Raw genomic sequence first — 21013 nt, forward strand, 5'->3', positions numbered from 1 at the left:
TAACTATAGCACCCAACAAATACTTGGGAGAAAGCCCATCTTTGGTAAACCTTCTGACATGACAATCGTCGTGTCACCTAGGGCTGGAGAACTCAGGTGGGCGCCTGACACTTTATACTTCCCTGCAGCGCAATGGAAGGAGACTGGACTGCTCTGTCATGGGGGTGGGGCAGGCAAATACTTTGTCTTCATTCTGTCTCCCAAAGCTCAAAAGGGCAAGAGCCTAGTTTTTAGAAACCCTCTACAGATCACCTTTAGTGAGTGCTGTGCAGCTAACTGGCTGTGAAGTGCTCTGTGGGGTGCTGCACGTGGCAGTGTAAGTATACGCAGTTACGGACTTTCCTCCCTAGCGAGGTCCCACCAGTGCTTCCTGCAAAGCCGACTGCTCAGCTTTTGGTCCCGTTTGCCACATAACGAGCTAGTGACCGGTGTGCGAGAGGGAGGCTCTAGTGTGAGTGTTGTGCTCGTCTAGAATCCGTGTGTTCCCAAAGAGCTCGTGTCGGAGTAACCAACTGCCTGGTGGCAAATTCCAGACCCACTTGTGCCGTGGATTTGTCAGCTGACCTGATCTGTACCCACTAAAACCCAAGTGTGCACTCGCTTATGCCAGTCGACTTCCTGGCCTGCGTACAATTACAGGCTGTGTCTAGCTGCCAATGCTGAGGAGCTCACTGGTCCGTGGTCAGTGTGCTGGAGCAGATGGTCATCTAACGGACTGACGGCAGGACAGGGTCCCTTATGTGGCCAGCCTGACAGCTGCATTTTCTGACATACACCAAACAAATAACCCATGTGTCCCCTTTCCAGCTGACAGCTCAGATAACTCTGACTTGGAAGACGACATCATCTTGTCTCTGAATGAGTGAGGAGTGACCACCATGCAGGGTGTTGGCGGCAGGAGATGCTCCCTTCCCAGAAGACAAGAGACCAACTCGAAGCAGTTTCTGAGCACCCCTGGGAACAGCTGAGGAACTCCAGCCCATTGGTTCGGGTCAGACTGTGGCGCTTGAATAAACAGACCAGGGGTTAGGCCTCTCTTTCTCTGCCTTTTTTTTTTTTAATTTTAATTTTAGGCTGAGATGAGACTCTCCTCTGCAAGGAAACTTCTGAAGCGATTTCAGAATATATTTTCTTTGTATAAAGTTCTTTCCTAAAGAACAAAAATAGTTTTATATAAAACAAAAAAGGCAAAAAAAAAAAAAAAGGCAGGTGTTATAGTAAAAAGGGCCTGAACTTTGTACCAATCTAGGACCTTGTTACCACGGGGTAGGTTTTGGGGGAGAAAAATTGTTTAAAATGAACAAAAAGGGCATTTTTACTCAGAGTACGAAACGAGCGAAGAGAATCATGGCTTCTAAAATTGCTGAGAAGTGAGAATTGTTTTTAACGGGTGTTGCCATCTGCTGCTAGCTTGTCTGCGCCTCACTTGGCTTGAGGGAAGAGCCCGAGGGGTCACTGAGCCTCCAACCTGTTTTAAGCAAAGGTTCCTGCTGTGATAGCAGCCAGCGTGGGAGGCTGAAATCCTGGCACAATCCATCCTAGTCAGTGACCCTGGTGTTCCTGGAGACAAGGGGCTCTGGGATTGCAATTTGGGCCCCTTCCCCCCTCCTGTGATTCGAGTTTTTTTAAATCTTTTTTTCTCCCTTTCACACCCGCTGTGGAAACCGCAGAACTGAAGGCCTTTCTTCAATGTAAAGTGTATTTATTAAAAAATAAAATACAAGTCCTGTCTCTACCTCTGGCTGAGCGCTGTAGCCATGTTTTCCTTTTGGACGTGCCCTGTGGTATTCAGTGTCTCCTCGGAGACCTGTGCTGCCAACAAGCACGAAGGGCACGGTACCTCAGGTGGGAGGAGCAGTGCTATAATTACAAGCGACTTAACGGAAACCATTGTCTGTTCTGAGAGAGAATTTACCCCCAAGAGCCGTGCCTTGGGCCTCCCTCACAGCTCTTCCAGATTCATCTCTCTGCAAGGTTAGATCAAAACCAAACCCCGCCTCAGAGTGCTGGCAAACAGGAAATATTCGATATACCTGAGTGTTACACTGCTACGGGCTCCACGCAGCCCCACTGGGATGGTGCAGAAAATCAATAATTTGTCTTTGTCCCTGGTGTTAAGATCACACTGTGGTGGCTGGAGGTCAAGTGACAGATAAGACCAACGTAGTCCTTTAAACAGAAGCATCTCATGGGCCCACCTCAGAAATCACCCTTTGGTTCTGCAGTGTGGAATGGAAGCCAAGTTCAACTTTGAATCCCCTTTCAACTAGCGACAACCCTCCCCCCTCCCAGCGAAAAGCCTCAGGCTGGGACATAGCAAGTAACTGACTAACTGAATAGTTGATACATTGTGCATTGACTAGTCAATAGGGTGCCTCCCCCTTGGAAGTGCAGCAACAGCCCAGCACCTGGCTCTTTGCAGCATTTCAAAGTGGCAGTATCAGGTGGAGCTCAGGGTCACCTGGGGCCTCCCCCTTTGACCCCAGGCTCCACATGCTGCTGCTGTTTTGAAATGCTGTGTGCAGCCTGGGACACCCAGCTGCACATGGTGCTGCCACTTTGAAGTACCCCTCCTTCTTCCCCCCCTCTGCCCCTTGCTGCCTGTTTCTGATAGAGGCTGGGAGGGGGAGGGGAAGGAACAAGTCATACACAGCCCTGATACAGCCTGGTGCTCAAAGAACATATCACCACTTGGCTGTGGTTGAAAAAGCATCGCTGAAAATTTCACTCTGGATCAGAGCAAGGCTGGAGCTGCGTTCCTCTCTCCCTAGATTTCCGAATGGGACGTGCACAGGAAGAATGAGGTGAAGTAGAGAGCAGGGAAGCGGGTTAATTTCTCACTCCTCTTCCTCAGATTCAGGCCAGTGCCACCTAGGGTAGGAATGTTAGCTATCGGGGAGTAGAAGAGTTGACTAACCACATGAATTCTTAGTGGACTATTCTATAGTCTGCAGCTTCACTCCCACCAGATCAGAGGCAGCAGTGTGGGGTGCCAGGTGAGAGCCAGTCCATGGGGGGGGGGGGCAACTTAAAAACCTGGCACCCCGGGGGGCCTGAGCTCCCTGTGGACAGAGGCTGCTGGCAGCAGAAGCACAGGGGGTGAGGCCTTTACTCTCTGGCCCCCTCCCACAGTGGGACATCATCAGTTGTTGTTCACTGGCCTACACTCGAGAAATTAACTATTTGGGCCACTTAAACCCCCTCCACAAGCCTGTTACGAAGTGGTTCTGTGCATGGTCGACACCCTCACATCTGCCTCCAGGGCCACTTCAGCCGGGGTGACTTGCTGGTCCAACACCACAAACAAAACAGAACGCGGCTGCTGTTCTCTACGTGGCATCAGGTGTTTTTCGAACTCTCCCACGGGGAAGTGCCAGGCTGTTCACCTTGGGGGCAGCGCCATCGGAGGGTTGCAGCTGGAGTCATGACTAAACAGTTTGTGCTCTAATCAGCTCTGGCCTAGCAACCTGGTTCTCCAGCAGAGCATGACTGCCCAGAAATCAAGCCAAAGGGGCTCCTCTCACTGAACTACTGTTAAAACCAGTGGAAACCCCTAGTGTAGCCACAGCAGAACCCTTTGTACTGTGATGCTGGTGTTTTGCTTTTACTAAAATAGCAAAACTCTGCAGTACAGCTCCCAGGTCTAGTTTTAGAAGTGGGGGCAATTGTTTTGGTGCCTTTCCCAAGGGCAGAGACTAGTCTGGACTCCATTAGCACTCAGACCTGCCCCCCAAATCTCATCCATTCAGAATGGTCAGCCAGGAGTCACCTTTAAGAACTACATTTCTATGGTCCAGTGTAGATATGAATAACATGATGGGGGACATGACATTACTGCCCATCATGCCTCCCAGGCTCCTGTTGCATCATCACTGAGGCCCTGCCTTGAAGGAAGCATTATGCGTATGGGGGTGGGACAGTTCTAGAGCTGAGCATCACACCCCAGGACCAGTGCACTATTGCTTACCAGTGCTTGCCCTGGGCCATCTGGGCCACACGTTTTATGCCAGACACAAACTCCTAGTCACTGAATTGTCTAGTTTTGGTAGCTGCCTGAACACCCATGACATCAGGGGCAGCGCTACATCTAGGAAATGATGGTCTCCATTCATAAACACACAGCCCCACTGAACAGCAAATCAGGCAGCGCACTCACTGGCCAAAGCACAAGGGCTCGTGACCTGAGGGTCTATCGATGATTGACGGGGGCCGTGGCCTTATAGAGCTCAAGTAACAGTTTTCTGGCTTTGGCCTCAGGGAAGCGTCTCCTCTGCAGCTTGCCTTCTGACAGCTGAGGTCATCTAACAAACAAGCCACCGCTGCCACTCCACCCAACCAGGCTAGGCACTAGAAGACACACAGTGCATTAGGGCGCGGCAATAACAGGCGGGACATAACTGCACTGTCTTCCCTCAGTCGCGAATGTGTGCACTCGAATGCTCACCCTGTAGACTAGCATCGTTAGTTTCAGAAAACAAAAGGCTTCAACGTGCTGAAAGGTTACATAAGGGATCATCAAAACACGACCAGAGCACTCAGGGACTTGGCCACAACGCGGTTGACTAGGGCTTTCAATCTGGCTGACCTGTAACAAAAGTGAGTCTAGCTGGAAGCCTCATTAATAAACTCATCCAATAGAGCAACTTTTAATTTACGTACAGTAATAAATAAAAGCAACAAATTGTTTATCCTTCGGAATCAAGCAACCAAACATGCACCACCAGTGCTGTCCCTGGTCTGAATCTCTGCAGGCTACATGGGCTTTATTAGAGTGAACGAACCTTTCCAATTACATAGCTTCCGTTACCAGTCATACCAGTATTATTATCTGACAGCACAGATTTAGACGGACCTTTGGCAACTTTGCATGTCTGGCTGTGCAAGATTCTGGGGCTTCTCACAGTGATTTACAATAGAAAAAAAGTCTGGAAACTCAAAGGCAAACTGCTAAATTTTTGTAAATCCTAGAAACTTGTCTCTAGACTGTGGTTAAAGACTATCAGACTTGCACTCTTGGAATGGCTAACCCCCAGCCTTAAGATACTGACATCAGAGGCAAACGTCCTAGCTTCTTAATCTGACAACCACCTCACAGATTCCATTCTTTGTTTATGCTCTTACCATGATAAGACTTCTCAGGATCTTAGAAAAATTAATTCTAACAGTACATAATTGTTTTTAAACCATCAAAGGTATTTTCCTCCTTTAGACTCCTGCAAACAATTTAACTTTGGCAGTTAATTTTTAATAAAGGAGTGCAATGAGTCAAGCTCTGCCCTATGCAAAGAAATTAAGCTTGCACCCTTTGTTTATAAGAGAGACCCCAGGGGTTCTGTCTCCAGCAAGGAAAGGTGTGGAGGGTTAGTCCTGCCTCATTCCCCCCCCCTTCAAATTATCAGGAATGTCAAGCCTTGCCTTTCCATATTTTGTTGCTTCTTGGTGCTCTGAGTCTCTGTGACTGAATGGGTAAGAAAATGAATGTTTTCTAGCAGCTTCTGTCTCAAGTGTTAAATGGCTGTTAATAAAAGTTAATTTCTATGTTTCATCAGGGTTCACTTCTTTGGAAATATCTACCCGGGAAACATCTATCATATACTGGAGATTTAGCAGAAAAGTCAAAATTCAAATTAAAATATACAAAGCAAACAGATCAAGAATATTGACATTTACATTTCTCTCATACATCATTAAGAAGCCTTCCCCCTACCTTCCAGAGCACCTGGAGAGAGGACGGGGATGTACAGCTCTGAGACACGCGAAAAGGAGGGAGTAATCATCTTTTACCTCTTGGGTGAGGGAACCAGCCCCTCACTGAGCCATAAAAACCAAGACACTGCACAAGATTAAAAATCCATCAGTGAACAAGGCTTTACTGACAACTTTCCATACAGTTAAAAAATAAAAATACAGAACACAGTGGACAGTGTCACATATTAAAAACAAATAAAATGAGATCTATTCAAATGGTATTAAAATTAATTAGAAACTAAAAATCTCACAATTTTGTTTAAGGTTTACTGGGCCTTTGCAAAAATGATTGGTCTTAAAAACAATGGGGCTGTGACACACACAAAGAAAACATGGAATCTGAAGGGACAGTGGGGGCTAGGCAGTGTCTTTGACTATAACTATCACCATATGTTCCTCTTCTAACTTTCCCAATGTCCTTAGTGCTGACTGAAGGTACTGCTGAGAGAATTCACAGGGAGGGAAAGCATAAAGCATGCCTGTGCTGTCTCTGCTCTTTGCCCCTCCCACAGGCAGGCTGATCACCCCAGCAGCCTGCTTCTGTTTCAAGTAAGAGACCAGATTCCTGAGAAGCCTTCGCTGCAAGCCAGGCTCAACAGGAAAGGTCCCTTCAGCCCCTACCCCTCCTTGGGTGGCTTGGGTAGCCAGTAGCACAGCATAACCATTAGGACTGCCTTGTTTAATACGGCGAGTTACTTCATCCAGCTTGGGCTGGTCAAGCCGAAGTCTTTGAGCAATCTTGAGCTGTGTTAACTTCCCACCAGATGAATGGTCTTTTAAGAGCCCACTGATTACACCTAGGTCTCCCTCCAGGATGTGCATAGACGTGGGGAAGCAGCTATTTTTTAGCACAAGAAGCCCATTCCAAGCAAGTTGCAGTGTCTGAGCATATTCTGACAAGTTCTTTACTTTTTTGGTCTCAGATTTTGGCTCCTCGTGAGTTTTTGATTCCGATTCACCAGTCCGATGATTGCGTTCGCTGTCCCTTTTTTTAGGTTGAGGAAGATCAGAAGTTTCACGATGTGGTTTCTCCTCAGATACGTGCCGGTTGTTCTGAAGGGAGTTACTCTGATCCCTCTCTGTTCCAGACTCTGTAGTGTTGTTCTCTTTGCGAACCCTGTCTGGGCTGCGATCTAAAGCTGGCCCACTGGCCTTTGTCCTGCCTCTGTCCTCATAAGGCGAATGAGTAATCCTGCCACGGTCACTGGAAAGACTCCGGCGTTTCCGCCTTTCTTCCCAAGGCTTGGGCACACTGCGGTCACTGTCACTACCCCAACGTTCTCCGCTTCGGCTACGCACAGATCGGCCGTAGCTCTCCAAGTTATTTCTTCGCTCAGCATTTTTGGCAGGACTAGCCCAATCTGCCTCTGCAAAGCTCCTGTCTCTATCTGAGTACAGGAGATGTGGAGGAGTCCTATCTCTCACCCTTAAGTCTTGCTCTAGGCTTCTGTGCCTGCTATATCCATCAGGTAACAGCTCGTAGTGCACTGGGAGTGGTGCAGGCTGGTACTGCTGGGGGTATCTTGTCTCTTCAGCTTTGGCAAAATCCACTCTAAGTCTCCTATCCGGTCCACCCAAGGGGAAGCCCCTCATCTGCGCACAGGCAGCCTGGGCAGCATCCAGGCTCTCGTACTGAATATAGGCAAAGCTATCCCCCTTCACATAATCAATAGTCCTGATGCTACCAAAGCGATCAAACTCTCTAGCAAGGGCAGCCAAGGATGTGCTTGGTCCAAGGCCACCAACCCAGAGTCGTGTAGTAGGATTGGCTTTTCCATAGCCAATTTTGATGGGGTTCCTGCCAACAACCCGGCCAGACATGGCGACCTTGGCCCGGTGGGCCATATCCAAGTTCTGGAACTTGAGAAATGCATAGGCCCCACCTTGGCCTCGAGCAGGGCGCTTGATCACCACCTCCTCAATGATGCCGTACTTCTCAAAAGCACGTCTGAGCTCCACCTCTGAGACATTATGATCCAAATTCCCAATGAACAGATTTCGAGTGGCTCTCTGGTCATCCTCTGGCATCAGATCTTCCTCAGCCACTATGGGGTAGCCATAGGGTCGGCCACGCTCATCATACAACCCGTAATAATCCAGTGCCCTCTCCCGCTCCCGGGAGAGCCCAAGGGCAGCAGCCTCCAAGGCGAAGGCTGCAGCGGCCGCATGAGCATGCCGGGGCCGTGGCTCCCTCAGCAATGGGCTGGCAACAGGCGACAGCGACCTCTGTTTATACTGGTAGGTGCTGTGGATGGGTGGCAGGTAGCCCAGAGGCTCTGGGGAGGGCACAGGCGGGGGTGTGCGGCTCCTGCGACCCCCACGCAAGTACACAGGCTCCACTTTGAGGGGACGGTCGTAGAGAAGCAGCTGCCGGGCCCGGGCGTGCCTGCGGGCATCACGGGCATCCCCTGGGTGCCGGAAGTTGACGTAAGCGACGCGGCCCAGCTCGGGCGTGTGGGAGAGCTTGACGCTGATGTCGCCGGCGCCCCCGCTCGCGAAGCGCTGGAACTGGCGGAAGAGCCCGTCCTCCAGCAGCTGGTCGGGCAGCGCGGTGCTCAGGCCGCTCACCAGCAGCGTCTTGTACTCGCAGGAGCCGGGCGGCTCCACCACCAGCCCCGGCGAGCCCCCCAGCGGGGCCAGCAGCAAGGAGGGCGCCGCCCCCGGGGGCGGCCCGGCCAGCAGCAGCGACGGCGCCACCACGGCCCCCGGCAGGGCCTTGGCCTTGGCGGCCCCCAGCGCCCGCGACGACGACGAGGCGGCGGCCGGGGGCGCGGCCTGGCTGCTGCGGGCGCTGGAGGCCGAGGCGCCGCCCGCCGCGCGGTGGTTGGAGTCGCCGCCCCCGGCCCGCTCGTCGCCGCGGTGGCTGCGGGAGCTGGAGGCGCCGCCGGGCGGGAGCTTGTCGCGGCTGCTGCGGGAGGCGCCCGAGCTGCGGTGCGGGCCGCGCCGGCTGCTGCTCTCCCGCTCGCGCTCGCGGGGCCGCTTGGCGGCGGCCCGGCCCCCCCCCGCGCCGCCCGGGCTGGGGTCCCGCTCGCTGCCCCGCTTCATGGCTCCGGGGCCCGCGGCTCAGCAGGCGCCTCCGGCGGCCGCCGCCATCTTGGACAAAAGGGAAGGAAGGCGGCTCCGGAGTCCGGCCGCCGCGCCGCGCGGGCCACACGTCATCTCCCCGCGCCCCGCTGCATGGCGGCGTCAGGAGCGATGGCGAGTTGGGGGCCGCGGCGCCTTCATCACGTGACAAGGGAAGCCCTTCCGTCGTCCACGGGGGGAGGAGTCACGTGATAGACAAGGACCAATGGAGAAAGCGATCATTACGTCCTCGCCTTCGGACGGGACCAACTGAGAGGGAGCCGCAGGGGAACTAAGGGCGGTGGCCGGCCGGGCCTTACGCATCCAGGCAGCGGCCATAGCGCTCCTCGCCCCCCACCCAGGGCGGGGCGAACCCTGTGGAACCGGCCTCGTGTATCCAGCCCCTCCCACGCCGGACCCCGCCCCGCCCCCCGCCTGCCTCAGCGCCCGCCCAGGCGGCCTGTGCCGCTCCCCACCCCCGCGGCGCAGAGAGAGACCCGCTTCCTTTCACACTTTAATACAAAAGTCTCCGCGGCGGCACCACCCGCAGGCGGCCCCGCAATACAAAGGGGGGGGGGGGGACGAGCCGGTCACCCCGCCCGGCCTGGCCGCCCGCTGCAATAACTTACAAAAAGGGGCAAGAGGGACCCCACCGAGAACAGCGCAATGGGGGGGGGGGGGGTCAGAGATCCGTCCGGGAGCTGGCGGCCTTCGGAGCGTACTTAGGCATCAGTTCATTGATTTTGCGAATATAGTCTGACTTCTCTGCACAGCCCTTGCACGTTTCCCCCCAGTCATCCAGGATCTTCTTCAGCTCCTTCACTCTCAGTTTCTTCAGGTCCACAGTGCTCAGGTCAATCTGCTTGTCTGAAGAGTGAGGGGGGGACATTGGTTATTCAAAATGAGTAAAAACAAGCCTATTACAGGCGGTCAAGATTAACTAGATAACATATTAATGAAGTGGACAGGACAGTAAAGTGTGTTTGAGTTTTGTCCCCTTCAGTGGAGAAGGCCTATTCTTGAGGATATTAAAAACAAGGCACTGCCTCACTGATACAATCTACATTACAATGAATGGAATATAAAAACAGAAAGGAAGGGGAGAGGAAAAGGGAAATAAGATTTAAACAAACATACCAGGGGTGTTATTTTGCAATGAGGCAGGGCAACAAGATGACACGAAACTGAAGACAATTTTACACATTAGGACATATGGAATCAGTGAAGAGGCTGGCACGTTATACTGATTTAGTCAGCGCTAGGTAGGGTTGTTACTTATCAGTTCCAGGTAATTGGTGGGTGCTGGAACAGCGCCCCACCTGCTGCAGGCAGGACCCTGCCTCAGTTCCACAAGGGGCCTGCTGTGGGCAGGGACTGCTCTCATCTGGAACAGCCTGGCTGTGTCTAGACAGACAAGTTTTTCTGCAAAATCATCTGCTTTTGGGGAAAAGCTTGCCAGCTGTCTACATTGGCCACTTGAATTTCCGCAAAAGCACTGACGATCTCATGCAAGATTGTCAGTGCTTTTGGCGGAAATACTATGCTGCTCCCATTCGGGCAAAAGTCTTTTTCCAAAAGACTTTTGCGCAAAAGGGCCAGTGTAGACAGCAGAGATCTCTTTCCCACAAAAAAGCCCCGATCGCAAAAATGTCGGGGCTTTTTTGCAGAAAAGCGCATCTAGATTGGCCACAGACTCTTTTCCGCAAAAAGTGCTTTTGCGGAAAAGCGTCCTGCCAATCCGGACGCTCTTTTCCAAAAATGCTTTTAACGGAAAACTTTTCCCTTAAAAGCATTTCCAGAAAATTATGCCAGTGTAGACGTAGCCCCTCTGTCTATGGGGAGTCCAGGCGCCCCACAGAAAGGGGCTGCTCTAGCAGAAGGTGGAAGCTAGGACCTGGTGACAGACCCAGCCTCAGTGTGGGGCTGGGGCCAGGAGCTGCTCCAGCTGGACTGAAGCAGTCCCCAGCCTGGATTCCAGTTTAGTCGTTAAACCGGTTAAAGGTTAGGTTGACCTAACCTTTAACTGGTTAACCAGGATTTTACATCCCTAGTGAGAGCAGCAGAAGAGGAAAGAATATTTTGAGCAGTTTTGTTGGAGCAGAACTGGAAGGCAGACTTTTAGGGAATCAAGAGGGACCATTAAAAATGAAAATTAGTCTCTTGTAAATATCTTTAGATAGGATTTGGTAACAAGAAGCTTGTAGTCAACACTAGGGAGGGTGAACATGTACATGTGTACTGGGTTAACCAGTGAGGCTCATCAGTTAATGTGCACAGTTACATGGTCCCACCTGGCCCACTGCCTCTGTATGCGGTTTCACGGTTACCTGAATAAATGCATTTAACAACTGCAGCCAATAGCCTTAGGCCTAGTTAATCTGTAATGAGGCTGGGTTGTTCCCCACAAAAATCTTTCCTATGTACTATTCTACACTCCAAATAAGAGTCTCCCAACTAGAGGCCAAGGGCTAAAGGCACAAAGGGGACTTAGGCCTTTGCTATGCTCACTACTGCAGTGCTGCACTGCTCAATGGCATTCATGGCCCCCACACATTGTATGAGGAGAGACACACACAAGAAAGGGACTCTTAGAAGCCAACAAGCTAACCAGGAAGCTGCCCAAGACAGCCAAGAGCAAAATGAAAAATGTGCTCTGAGCACACCTGCTGGATTGGGCTCTTTAGGCAAGACAGGTGGGAGCCAGCTTATTTGAAAATCCTGGCAGGGCTCCATGCAACTTGTTAGCTGTGGGACAGTATTAGGACTTAGGCAGCAGCCAAGCAGTGGTTTTGTGAACATCAGTGGTGCCTTCATGATGGACCTAGGCAGCTAGGGGACTCACTGAGAGTCTAGGATTTTACCTAATCCCAGGCATAAACAATGTTGCAGCCTAGATAAACCGATGTCTGTTGAAGAACTCCGAGTTGGATGTAAGCAAGTAGTCAACTATCACTATTGGCTACTTGCTCATCACCTTCCCCCCTCCACTTCAGCTCTGCAATATTAAGGGACAGGGTGCAAGTTCGTTACTTATCAGAACAAAGAACCATACTGTAGAAAAGCCCAACTATTTAACCACTTAGCTAATGTCTGCCCAAACTCACCATATTTTAGCTCACAGATCTGGCTGTCTTTCTTCTTCAGTTTCTCACAGATCTTCTCCACAGGGATGTGGTGACTCAGAGGTTTTGATACCTCATTAACCATTTTGGTAGCTGCATCACTGGTGGCCCCAAGGTAATAGCACTACAGTGGAAGAAAAGAATGAGGTGTCTAGTGATACTGAGGGAAAAGGATGCTTCAGAAGGATTCAGCTGATTTTTTTGGTTGCCTCCTCCCTCCCTCCCAAACACCCTGAGTTTTCTGCTTTACAAATCTCTCAGTCTTGCCATGCTTCTACCCGAGAGTGTTTTATCCAGTGGAGGTATCATCTCCAGCCTGATTCTGGCCTGCATATTTATACCTGCCTCTGGAAATTTCCACTACATGCATCTGACAAAGTGGGTCTTTACCCATGAAAGCTTATGCTCCAACACTTCAGTTTGTCTATAAGGTGCCACAGGACTCCTCGCCACTTATCCAGTGGAGTAGACAATACTACTGGTAAAGACTCTGAACCCTGCTGCTTTGGTTTGGATTTCTAGAGCGAGCTAAGTGAAGGGGGGGGGGGGGAAGGGAATAGGAATAGCAGCCCCATGTTCACTCTACAGCCTGGAACACCTTAGCACCATAAGGAGCAGAGAGAACATGCTGCGAAGAAATGGCTTATCTGGCCTTTTCTCAAGCACATTTTTAACAGATGAGGTTGCAGCATTTGTTGGTAGAGAATATTTCTGCACAAGTCCCAGTACTACTATGAGAAAAGTGGACTTCACATTATGTTGAGGATGGTGGTCCTATTTCCTCCCTCCCCTGCCCGGTTATGTTTCATCTGAACTGAGCTGAAGGCAGTTTTCTCAGTTCAAGAACAGCTTGTCTTAAGTATGTCCCTAAGGATGCCTGACAAAGTCAGCGATAGTTCTCTTCAGAGATCAGTGGGCCTTTCTACTTGGGACATTCCATTTTGAAACCATTCTGGACTGCTTTCAATTAGCACTTTCCTCTGCCCATTTCCCTGTTCAAGGGTTGATAAGCATACATATTTAAACATAGTTTGTACAGAATCTAGATGCATCACGTAATGCTCAAGGGGTGCTGTAGAAAATTAAAATTTCATAAAAAAGCTCACTGCACTTCAGTTACAGGGAGAAATTAGGTCAACCAACGGAAAACTGGGTTTTTTTTGGTATGGTGGGGAGGGACTGCATCCCTCCTCAAATCTTTCCTGTGTAGGCCTACACTGTACACACAACCAAGCGAGAGACTTTCCCAGTTTCTACACACTACCAGGTATCTTAAGAATTATTTTGCAAAAGAGATGGTGATAGATTATTATAGTTTGAAACTGCATAATCCGACTTCCCTTGTCCGGCAACACCCCTGTCCCGACAATGTAGAGGTGACCCCGTGAGAATACTCAAGGGGGTAAGCTGTTGAGCTGAGGCCAGGAGTGCTGCCAGACTAGGGAGCCAAGAGACCTGCTGGGAGAAGCACAGAACCCCTGGTCACCAGGGCTAGAGCAGCAGTCAGCGGAGTAGCTGTACAAGCCCCCGGCAGCAGCGGGAGTCCCTCAGGTGGCAGCAGAGATGCTGTGGGAAGAGCATGAAGCCTGGGGAGGAGGGTGAGGGGAGAGCACGGAGCCCCAGAGGGTAGCAGAGCCATTGGGGGAAAAGCAGAGCTCCCTTCTGCCAGGGGGAGAGCAGAAACCCCTGGGCAGTAGTGGGGCAGCCAGAAGGAAAAGCAGAGTCTTGGGCACACTGACTTCCCCCATCTGGCAAATTCCCTTGTTCAGGACCAGTTAGGTCCTGAGGGTACCAGACCAGGGAAGTTCATCCTGTACTCACCAGTCGGTTCTCTTTGCCTTTTGCTTCTTTGCAGGATTTCAAGAGTTCTTTTTCAACATTAGCTGGTGTGAACTCAACATCCTTGTCCTTTAGACTTTGGTAGAATCTTCCCAGGAATGTAACACACACTAAAAGAGAGAAAAGATGGAAAGATTCATAATGTGCGCACTAACCTGAAAGCAGTACTTGGGGAAAACTCCTATGTGAAAACAAGAGAATGGTTTTGAGACTGAGGTTCGGACAGACTGCATTAGCAACCATAAACCTATCCTCTTCAAGCTGCACACGTAACAATTACGCCACAGTAAAACTTTAGGAGCATGAATGAGGACAGGCGATTCATATACATCTCTCACCCACCTTGTCTCACTAATACTTGAAACAGAGAAAAGAAACAGATCCACTGAGACCCGAGAAAAGAAAACCCATCAATGGCATTCATGTAACATACTAGAAGAACAGCATGGATTCAGCTGCAAGAATACAATACAGAGTTTCTAGCAGCAAACAATATAGGAAACACTGCCAGTGGTGGGCGGGAGGAGCCAATTTAATGCCCAGACTTACATAACCTTCGCTCTCAAAAAAAAACAAAAACACACCACACACCTCAATGTCAATCCAAGATTTACAACACTATTCTAAAAATTACATACTCTTATCCATGCCGACTCCATGTTTATGATCTCTCAAGTATCAGAGGGGTAGCAGTGTTAGTCTGAATCTGCAAGAACAATGAGAAGTCCTGTGGCACCTTATAGACTAACAGTTTTATTGGCGCATAAGCTTTCGTGGGCAAAGACCCACTTTGTCAGATGCATGTAGTGGAAGTGGGTCTTTGCCCATGAAAGCTTATGCTCATATGATCTCTCAGTCACTATAGATCAAGTCCACTCCGTTTACAAAATGAAAAAAAAGTTTTGTTTAAAATTGTCAGTTTTGGAAACTCAACCTTGACTTCAACATCACCGGTATGAAAAGGTATTCAGGCCAAATGAACCCCTTGGCAGCACCCTTTCATCACGGAGGTAACAGGACTGCAAGACAAGGTTCCCTACAATTACCCTATCTGGAGGGGAGGGCCAGAAATGGCACAAGTTAGGGCTTCCAGACACTTTACTGATACCAGGAGAAGGAATCAACTGTTTTCTATGGCCTCCAGTTACTGTTACACTCAATTCCAAAGTCAAGGGAAGGCACAAGGAAATGGAAAATACAAGACCACTTATTGGAGCCACACAAGACTAAGATGTTTACACTCCAAATGGGTAACACTGGCAGAAAGCATAATTTGAACCCCCTTCACAGCTGAACTTTTTCTAGCTGCACAGAATCCTTTTTGGCCACTTCAGGTTACTTCTCTCACATGGTACTTCAAGCTGTTCTTGTGCTGTAATCTAGCATTTGTATAGGAGAGCTTCAAGAGATTCCAGATGCTGCAGGGAAGGATATTGGTGACCAAGTTACTTCTGAACCAGAGTTCCAGCATGTTGTTGGTAGCTTTAGCAGCCCAGTGCCTTGTAACATCATTCAGACAAGGTGAAACGGAAGAAACTATGGCTTTTTTTTTTTTTTTTTTTTTTTGCAGCAGCAGCAGCGCAAAATTCCAGAACTGCAGGGAAAATCCAAGTTGGGTAACTATAGCTTTAAAGTTACTCGTAGAGTTCCATTTGCTGAGTCTGTTAGTCACCATGGAATCTCATTTACATTATGTAAGGAGACAAATTTTTTAAAATTAAGTTTCACTTATCAAGTCAGGCATGCAATTTACTAGGGATGCCCAATCCTGTTTAATTGGCTAACAAGTTAAATATATTGTTTAGTGGGTTAACTGAATAAAGGAGAGCACCTGTGGAGGCTGCTCCAACTGGGCTGGAGCAGTTCCTCTCCCCCTCTCCCTTGTCCCTGGTATGCCTTCCCTCCCTCTCTCACCCCTCCACAGGGCTGGTGCAGCCTCTTGCCCATGGCAAGTGGGGAGCTGCTCCAGCCCCACTGAATAAAACCCTCACATTCCTACAATTTACATATTCACTTGAAAATAGTCAAGGGTCACTTTTCTCCTTTATTGACCTGCCAATAATCAAGTTCAAAATTCACTTCCTTACCTTTACCACAAAACATTTAATCAGACCATCCCCCACCTTCCCTACTTGGCTTAATTTGGAGCTTTTCAGGAATTACAGAGGAAACACCCTAAACCCAGGACATGAGAGTTACCTGAAAAACTGAGTATGGAATGGACCTTTAGTGGAGGTGAATTGTGAAATAAGAGCAATTAAGAAAACAAACCGTGGGATAGGCTACTAAATTGCAGTCTTTAGAGGCAGATTTTAAAGGTATTTAGACACTTGAAGATGGGCATCAAAATACTGTCCAAAAATCTACATTCTGGCCTCAGAACTGCAGGAGACATGAAGCTGTTCTGGCCTCTGCCGCAGACACTGCCAGGCCCTTAGGGGAACCCCCTTCCAGCAGCCTCCCTTCCCCCAACCCAGCCTAGCCTCCCCCCGGCAGCCTCCCTTCCCCCAACCCAGCCTAGCCTCCCCCCGGCAGCCTCCCTTCCCCCAACCCAGCCTATCCCCCCCCCCCGCAGCCTCCCTTCCCCCAACCCAGCCCCCCCCCCCGCAGCCTCCCTTCCCCCAACCCAGCCCTCCCCCCGCAGCCTCCCTTCCCCCAACCCAGTCCAGCCCCCCCCCCGCAGCCTCCCTTCCCCCAACCCACCCAGCCCTCCCCCCGCAGCCTCCCTTCCCCCCCAGCCCAGTCCAGCCCCCCCCCGCAGCCTCCCTTCCCCCCCACCCAGCCCCCTCCCCCCGCAGCCTCCCTTCCCCCCCCTTCCAGCCCTCCCCCCGCAGCCTCCCTTCCCCCCCAGCCCAGTCCAGCCCCCCCCCGCAGCCTCCCTTCCCCCCCAGCCCAGTCCAGCCCCCCCCCGCAGCCTCCCTTCCCCCCACCCCCAGCCCCCCCCCGCAGCCTCCCTTCCCCCAACCCAGTCCAGCCCCCCCCCCGCAGCCTCCCTTCCCCCAACCCAACCCAGCTCCTCCCCGCAGCCTCCCTTCCCCCAACCCAGTCCAGCCCCCCCCCGCAGCCTCCCTTCCCCCAACCCAGCCCCCCCCAGCCTCCCTTCCCCCAACCCAGCCCCCCCCCCGCAGCCTCCCTTCCCCCCACCCAGCCCAGCCCCCCCCCCCCGCAGCCTCCCTTCCCCCAACCCAACCCAGCCCCCCCCCCCGCAGCCTCCCTTCCCCCAACCCAGCCCCCCCCCGCCGCCTCCCTTCCCCAGGGCAGAGACTCGCCCGCGCGGCGCCCCCCCCGCTCACCCTCGCAGTCCCCCTCCCGCAGGGCCCGGCTGCCGGCCGGGAGCAGGATCAGGGCCAGCGCCGCCCAGAGCCCGTTGGCCGCCCGCATCCTGCCGCTCCGCACCCGGCTGCCTCAGGCGCGCGCGCCGCTCTACGACCCTGTAGCACCGGAGCCTTGACAACACGCACCGCCTATCCGCCACCCCATTGGCTACTGCCGGCGTCTCCCTCACGCTTCGCGCTCCCATTGGCTAACCCTTCTCCGGGCCTCCACGCTCCCTTTCCTGATTGGTCACTCGGCAGCCGAGACGGGAGAGTTGGCGGCCGCTGATTGGAAGAGCGGCGCAGAACGGCTTCAGCCGGCGGTCTCCAGGAAACGGAACAACCCCCGGGAGGCGCCATATTTGTGAGGAGCGCGGTCGTGTCATGATGGGGGGGGGGAGGGGCTCTGTGCAGCCGCCATCTTTGTGCGGGGCAAGCTCCGTGCCAGGAGCCGGAAGCCACGAGGCAGAGAGCAGGGGTCCCGGGATCCTCGTGCGGGACGGAACCTACGTCACGGGCAGGCGTCGCCCTGAAGCCGGGGGATGGGCTGAGCCTATCAGGGCCGGCAGAGGGCGCTGGGGTCTCCCCTCCCCCGGCCAGGCCCCGACGGGTCCTAGTGTCCGTCCCGCTCTGCCTGTCCGGCCCCTGGGTCGGGAGGGAGGGGCGTGGAGAAAGCCACTGAGGGAAAGTGAGTCGCTTGCCCCACGGGCACTAGGGCACCAGATGAGAGGAACCAGCAGCCGGTTTCAGACAAAAGGAAGTTTTTCCTTCACTCAGCTCACAGTTAACCTGTGGAACTCCTTGCCAGAGGATGTTGTGAAGGCCAGGACTTTAGCAGGGTTCAAAAAAAGAACTAGTTAGGTCCATCTGGGGCACCTGGCATTGGCCACTGTCAGGCAGACAGGATACGGGTCTGATGGACCTTTGGTCTGACCGGGTATGGCCTTTCTTATATTAAAAGGGGCACTTCTGTAGAAGGCCATGTTCCTTGAGCCTTGAGTTTCCCATAATTAATAAAATCATATCCGGGCATGACAGGTTGGTGACTGATGAATATGTCTTGCTCCCAAAGGTATCCAGCCTTTTCCAGTCCCCATCTCAGGGGGTCAATTTGGTGGGATGTTTCTTGCTTCCTGTGTTAACTAGATGTAGTGTGATGGAGTTGGGTTTCAGAGGCTGAAACAGGAAATCGGCTTCTTTGAAAGTGATGTTTTTGTCAGCTCTCTTGCTTGGTGGTGTGGTGGAGGCTGGTGTCTGCCAGATGATTTTGGCAAGATCTAGAATTGCCTCAGTAACCGGGAGGGCAATTCTGGGAGGAGGAGGTGTCCAAAATATCCATCAGCTTGTGGTGTATCTGCCATCGCCTGAAGAGACGCTATAGCTCATTTGTCACCCCCTTTGCAATGTCTTGGAAGTTACTGAAATTATCAGCTTGTGATGATGTGTATGATCACAAGAGGCAAGAGGATTACAGCCTCATCTGACAACAATGAGAAGTTTGTTGGAGGGGGTAAGCATCCCCTTTGAGCCTTTCTTCCTATTCTGAAACTCTAGACAGTGGTTCTATAGGAGAGTATCTGGCAAACTCTCTGATACACACTAGATACCAATGAAGTATGGGATCTGTACATTGCCCAAGGAACCCCATATGGCCTTTGGGGAGGGGGAAGAGGAAGGACATGGGTGGTGTGGGGTACCCAAGGGGATATGTACCACAATCATGGGTTGGCACAATGTAATCGAGGAGGACCCTTGTATTGTGATTGCAGAGTACGATGAGAGGCCAGGGAAATTACATCCTCCTGCCACTGTCAGAATCATCACTAGGTAAGGGTGGCGTTGACTGTGGTATCAGGATTACATTGCCCAGAGGCAACCAGAGGTGTGTTTGGTACCAGGACCTTGGTATTGAGTAATGGGAATTGTGGTTTGTCCTCATCTGGGCTATAGGGCAACAAAACTCTTGTGGTACCATCAGCAAACTTGGTGTCTCAAAGGAATGTTTATGGTACGTTGTTGGTACCACTGGTTGTGAAGGTGCAGAGCATTCTATAGCCAGGAGCTTTGTTTGGTCTGGTACCAAGAGTTTTTCTCAGTGTCACTCCTTTGATGAGATTCAGCATTTGTCCTTAGGGAGTATATAAGTAACCTGATGCTCTTGGTACTTGCTTCGGAGCCACCGGTACTGAGGTGGTTACACTGGGGAGCCCCGCTGGCTGGCCAGTGACCCAGTTTGGGGCCCTTGGGCTCTTTTTTTCTTTCCTTTCTAGAGCGATCCTACTGGCCTTTTCCATGACTCCACCTCCTTTGAAGTTGAAGGCTTCACGGTCCCATGGAGGCTGAAGTGCCTTCTCCAAAGGAGGAGTTTTAACTTGTGCTCTTGGTTCCTGCCAGACCTCAGGTTTAGCTGGTGGCAGAGGGAGCATTTCTGAGGGTCATAGAACTCTCCTACCCCCTAGACACAGTGAGAGTGTCTGTCTGTTATTGGAACCGACTTCTTGCAGAAGAGACACCTCTGGAAGTTGGGCATGAGAGGAGCGGAGGGCTGGCTATCACTCTTTAGAAGTGAGGAATGCAGAAGAAAATTCTTTCCTCTTCCTTCCCCCCCCAGACAGGGTGGGAAATGTAAACAAAAGTTCATTTTCCTGTTTTACCCTTTTGGGATAAAAAGAAAAGGAAACAAACTATTAAGGAGAACAAAAGAAACCAAACCAACTGCTACTTATGCTGATGATGCAGATAAGGAAGGGACAACTGCTCCCTTCACGAGGCCAAAGGCAGTGGAGAAGGAACTGAAGAGCCCTGCAAATCTGCGGAAATCCACATCGCATTTCTGCAGATAGGGATGCAGATGTGGATACAAATTTTGTGTCTAGAACCCTGCAGGTCTGTGGATATCGCTTTATATCCACTGGTATCTGCATACAAAATCTTGTATCCAGGCAACATCTCTGATTAGCGGTACAGGTACAGTTACAATGAAGGACCCTACGGACACTACTCAAAAAAGTATCTAACATTTTTGGATGTCCAACATGAGATATCCCTTTGGGTGTGTCTAGACTACTGAGTTTTGTCAACAAAAGTGGACTTTTGTTGACAAAACTATACCTGTGTCTACACTACCGCTGAGTTCTGTCGACATAACGTCGACAGAACTCAGTAGTTTTGTCGACGCTGGTAAACCTCATTTTACGAGGCATAACACCTTCTGTCGACAGAGTTCTGTCGACAGAAGGTGTTATTGCCTGTAGGGTTGCGTCTAGACTACAGGGTTTTGTCGACAAAGCAGCTTGCTTTGTCGACAAAACTGAATGTGTCTAGACGCTCTATGTCAACAGAAGTTTTGTCGACAGTATCTGTCGACAAAACTTCCATCGACAAAACCCTGTAGTCTAGACGTACCCTTTGCCTTGATTTTAAGAGGTACTGACTTTCTATAGCTCCTACTGACTTCAGCAGGGACATGGCAGCTCTAAAATAAGGCTCAAATTGTCTGAAGTTAGACACGCAAAAATTGAGTGGCCAGTTTAAAAAAATTTGTTCTGTGACTTTCTCCGGGCCACAGAGCTAGAAGAGGAACTTGGAAGTTTCTAATTCTCTAATTATTATTATTTGTATTTTTCTATTTCTTGAAAGGCACATGTCCCACAAACAGATAAGATCCTGCCCAGAGAGCTTCCCGTCTAAATAGACAAAGGATGGGTAAGGTTCAGAGAAACAAAGGGATTTGTCTGTGGTCACATAGCAGGCCAGTGGTAGAGCCAGGAATAGAACCCAGGGTTTTTGGCTCCTAACACACTGTACCCTTTCCCATTAAACCATATCTCTTATTGACCATTCTTCTGTGCTATGCTACATCTGCACTGTTATTTTATCATTATTAGTGATTTTCTTTAATTGGCACCTGTGTCATTAGTAGTACCT

The 21013-nt window shown here is 51.0% G+C and overlaps 3 protein-coding genes across 6 annotated transcripts in view; 1 reads left to right on the forward strand and 2 right to left on the reverse strand.

Annotated features, from left to right (window-relative positions):
* Positions 1 to 1735, forward strand: part of DCAF1 (DDB1 and CUL4 associated factor 1) — a 101141-nt gene extending 99406 nt beyond the window's left edge. For all 4 annotated transcript variants that reach the window (XM_075939457.2, XM_075939459.2, XM_075939456.2 and 1 more), the window contains one exon: positions 808 to 1735. Coding sequence is in view for 1 of the 4 variants with exons in the window: in XM_075939460.2 (XP_075795575.1) it covers positions 808 to 866 (59 nt within the window). In the remaining 3 variants the exon portion in view is untranslated. The remainder of the gene's footprint in view (positions 1 to 807) is intronic.
* Positions 1736 to 5843: 4108 nt separating this feature from the next.
* RBM15B (RNA binding motif protein 15B) lies at positions 5844 to 9169 on the reverse strand. The gene has a single exon (XM_006122272.5). The coding sequence runs from the start codon at positions 8791 to 8793 to the stop codon at positions 6106 to 6108; it is 2688 nt and encodes an 895-aa protein (XP_006122334.3). The 5' UTR covers positions 8794 to 9169; the 3' UTR covers positions 5844 to 6105.
* Positions 9170 to 9312: 143 nt separating this feature from the next.
* On the reverse strand, positions 9313 to 17228 carry MANF (mesencephalic astrocyte derived neurotrophic factor). The gene is made up of 4 exons (XM_075939461.2): positions 17066 to 17228; positions 13755 to 13882; positions 11916 to 12057; positions 9313 to 9678 (listed from the first exon to the last, which is right to left on the reverse strand). Exons 1-4 carry the CDS (start codon positions 17151 to 17153, stop codon positions 9494 to 9496), a joined length of 543 nt encoding a protein of 180 aa, XP_075795576.1. The 5' UTR covers positions 17154 to 17228; the 3' UTR covers positions 9313 to 9493.
* Between the last annotated feature and the right edge of the window lie 3785 nt (positions 17229 to 21013).

This window comes from Pelodiscus sinensis, chromosome 11, assembly GCF_052426305.1.
Source record: "Pelodiscus sinensis isolate ZL-2025 chromosome 11, ASM5242630v1, whole genome shotgun sequence".
In the NCBI taxonomy this organism is placed as follows: Eukaryota; Metazoa; Chordata; order Testudines; family Trionychidae; genus Pelodiscus; species Pelodiscus sinensis.

Bases quoted from the DNA above. Each gene is read 5' to 3' on its own strand.
- RBM15B (XM_006122272.5), bottom strand. From the start codon at position 8,793: ATGAAGCGGGGCAGCGAGCGGGACCCCAGCCCGGGCGGCGCGGGGGGG.
- MANF (XM_075939461.2), bottom strand. From the start codon at position 17,153: ATGCGGGCGGCCAACGGGCTCTGGGCGGCGCTGGCCCTGATCCTGCTC. The intron at 13,883-17,065 runs GTGAGCGGGGGG...TCTCTCTTTTAG, and splicing joins GCGGGAGGGGGACTGCGAGG to TGTGTGTTACATTCCTGGGA. The intron at 9,679-11,915 runs GTGAGTTTGGGC...CTCACTCTTCAG, and splicing joins GATCTGTGAGCTAAAATATG to ACAAGCAGATTGACCTGAGC.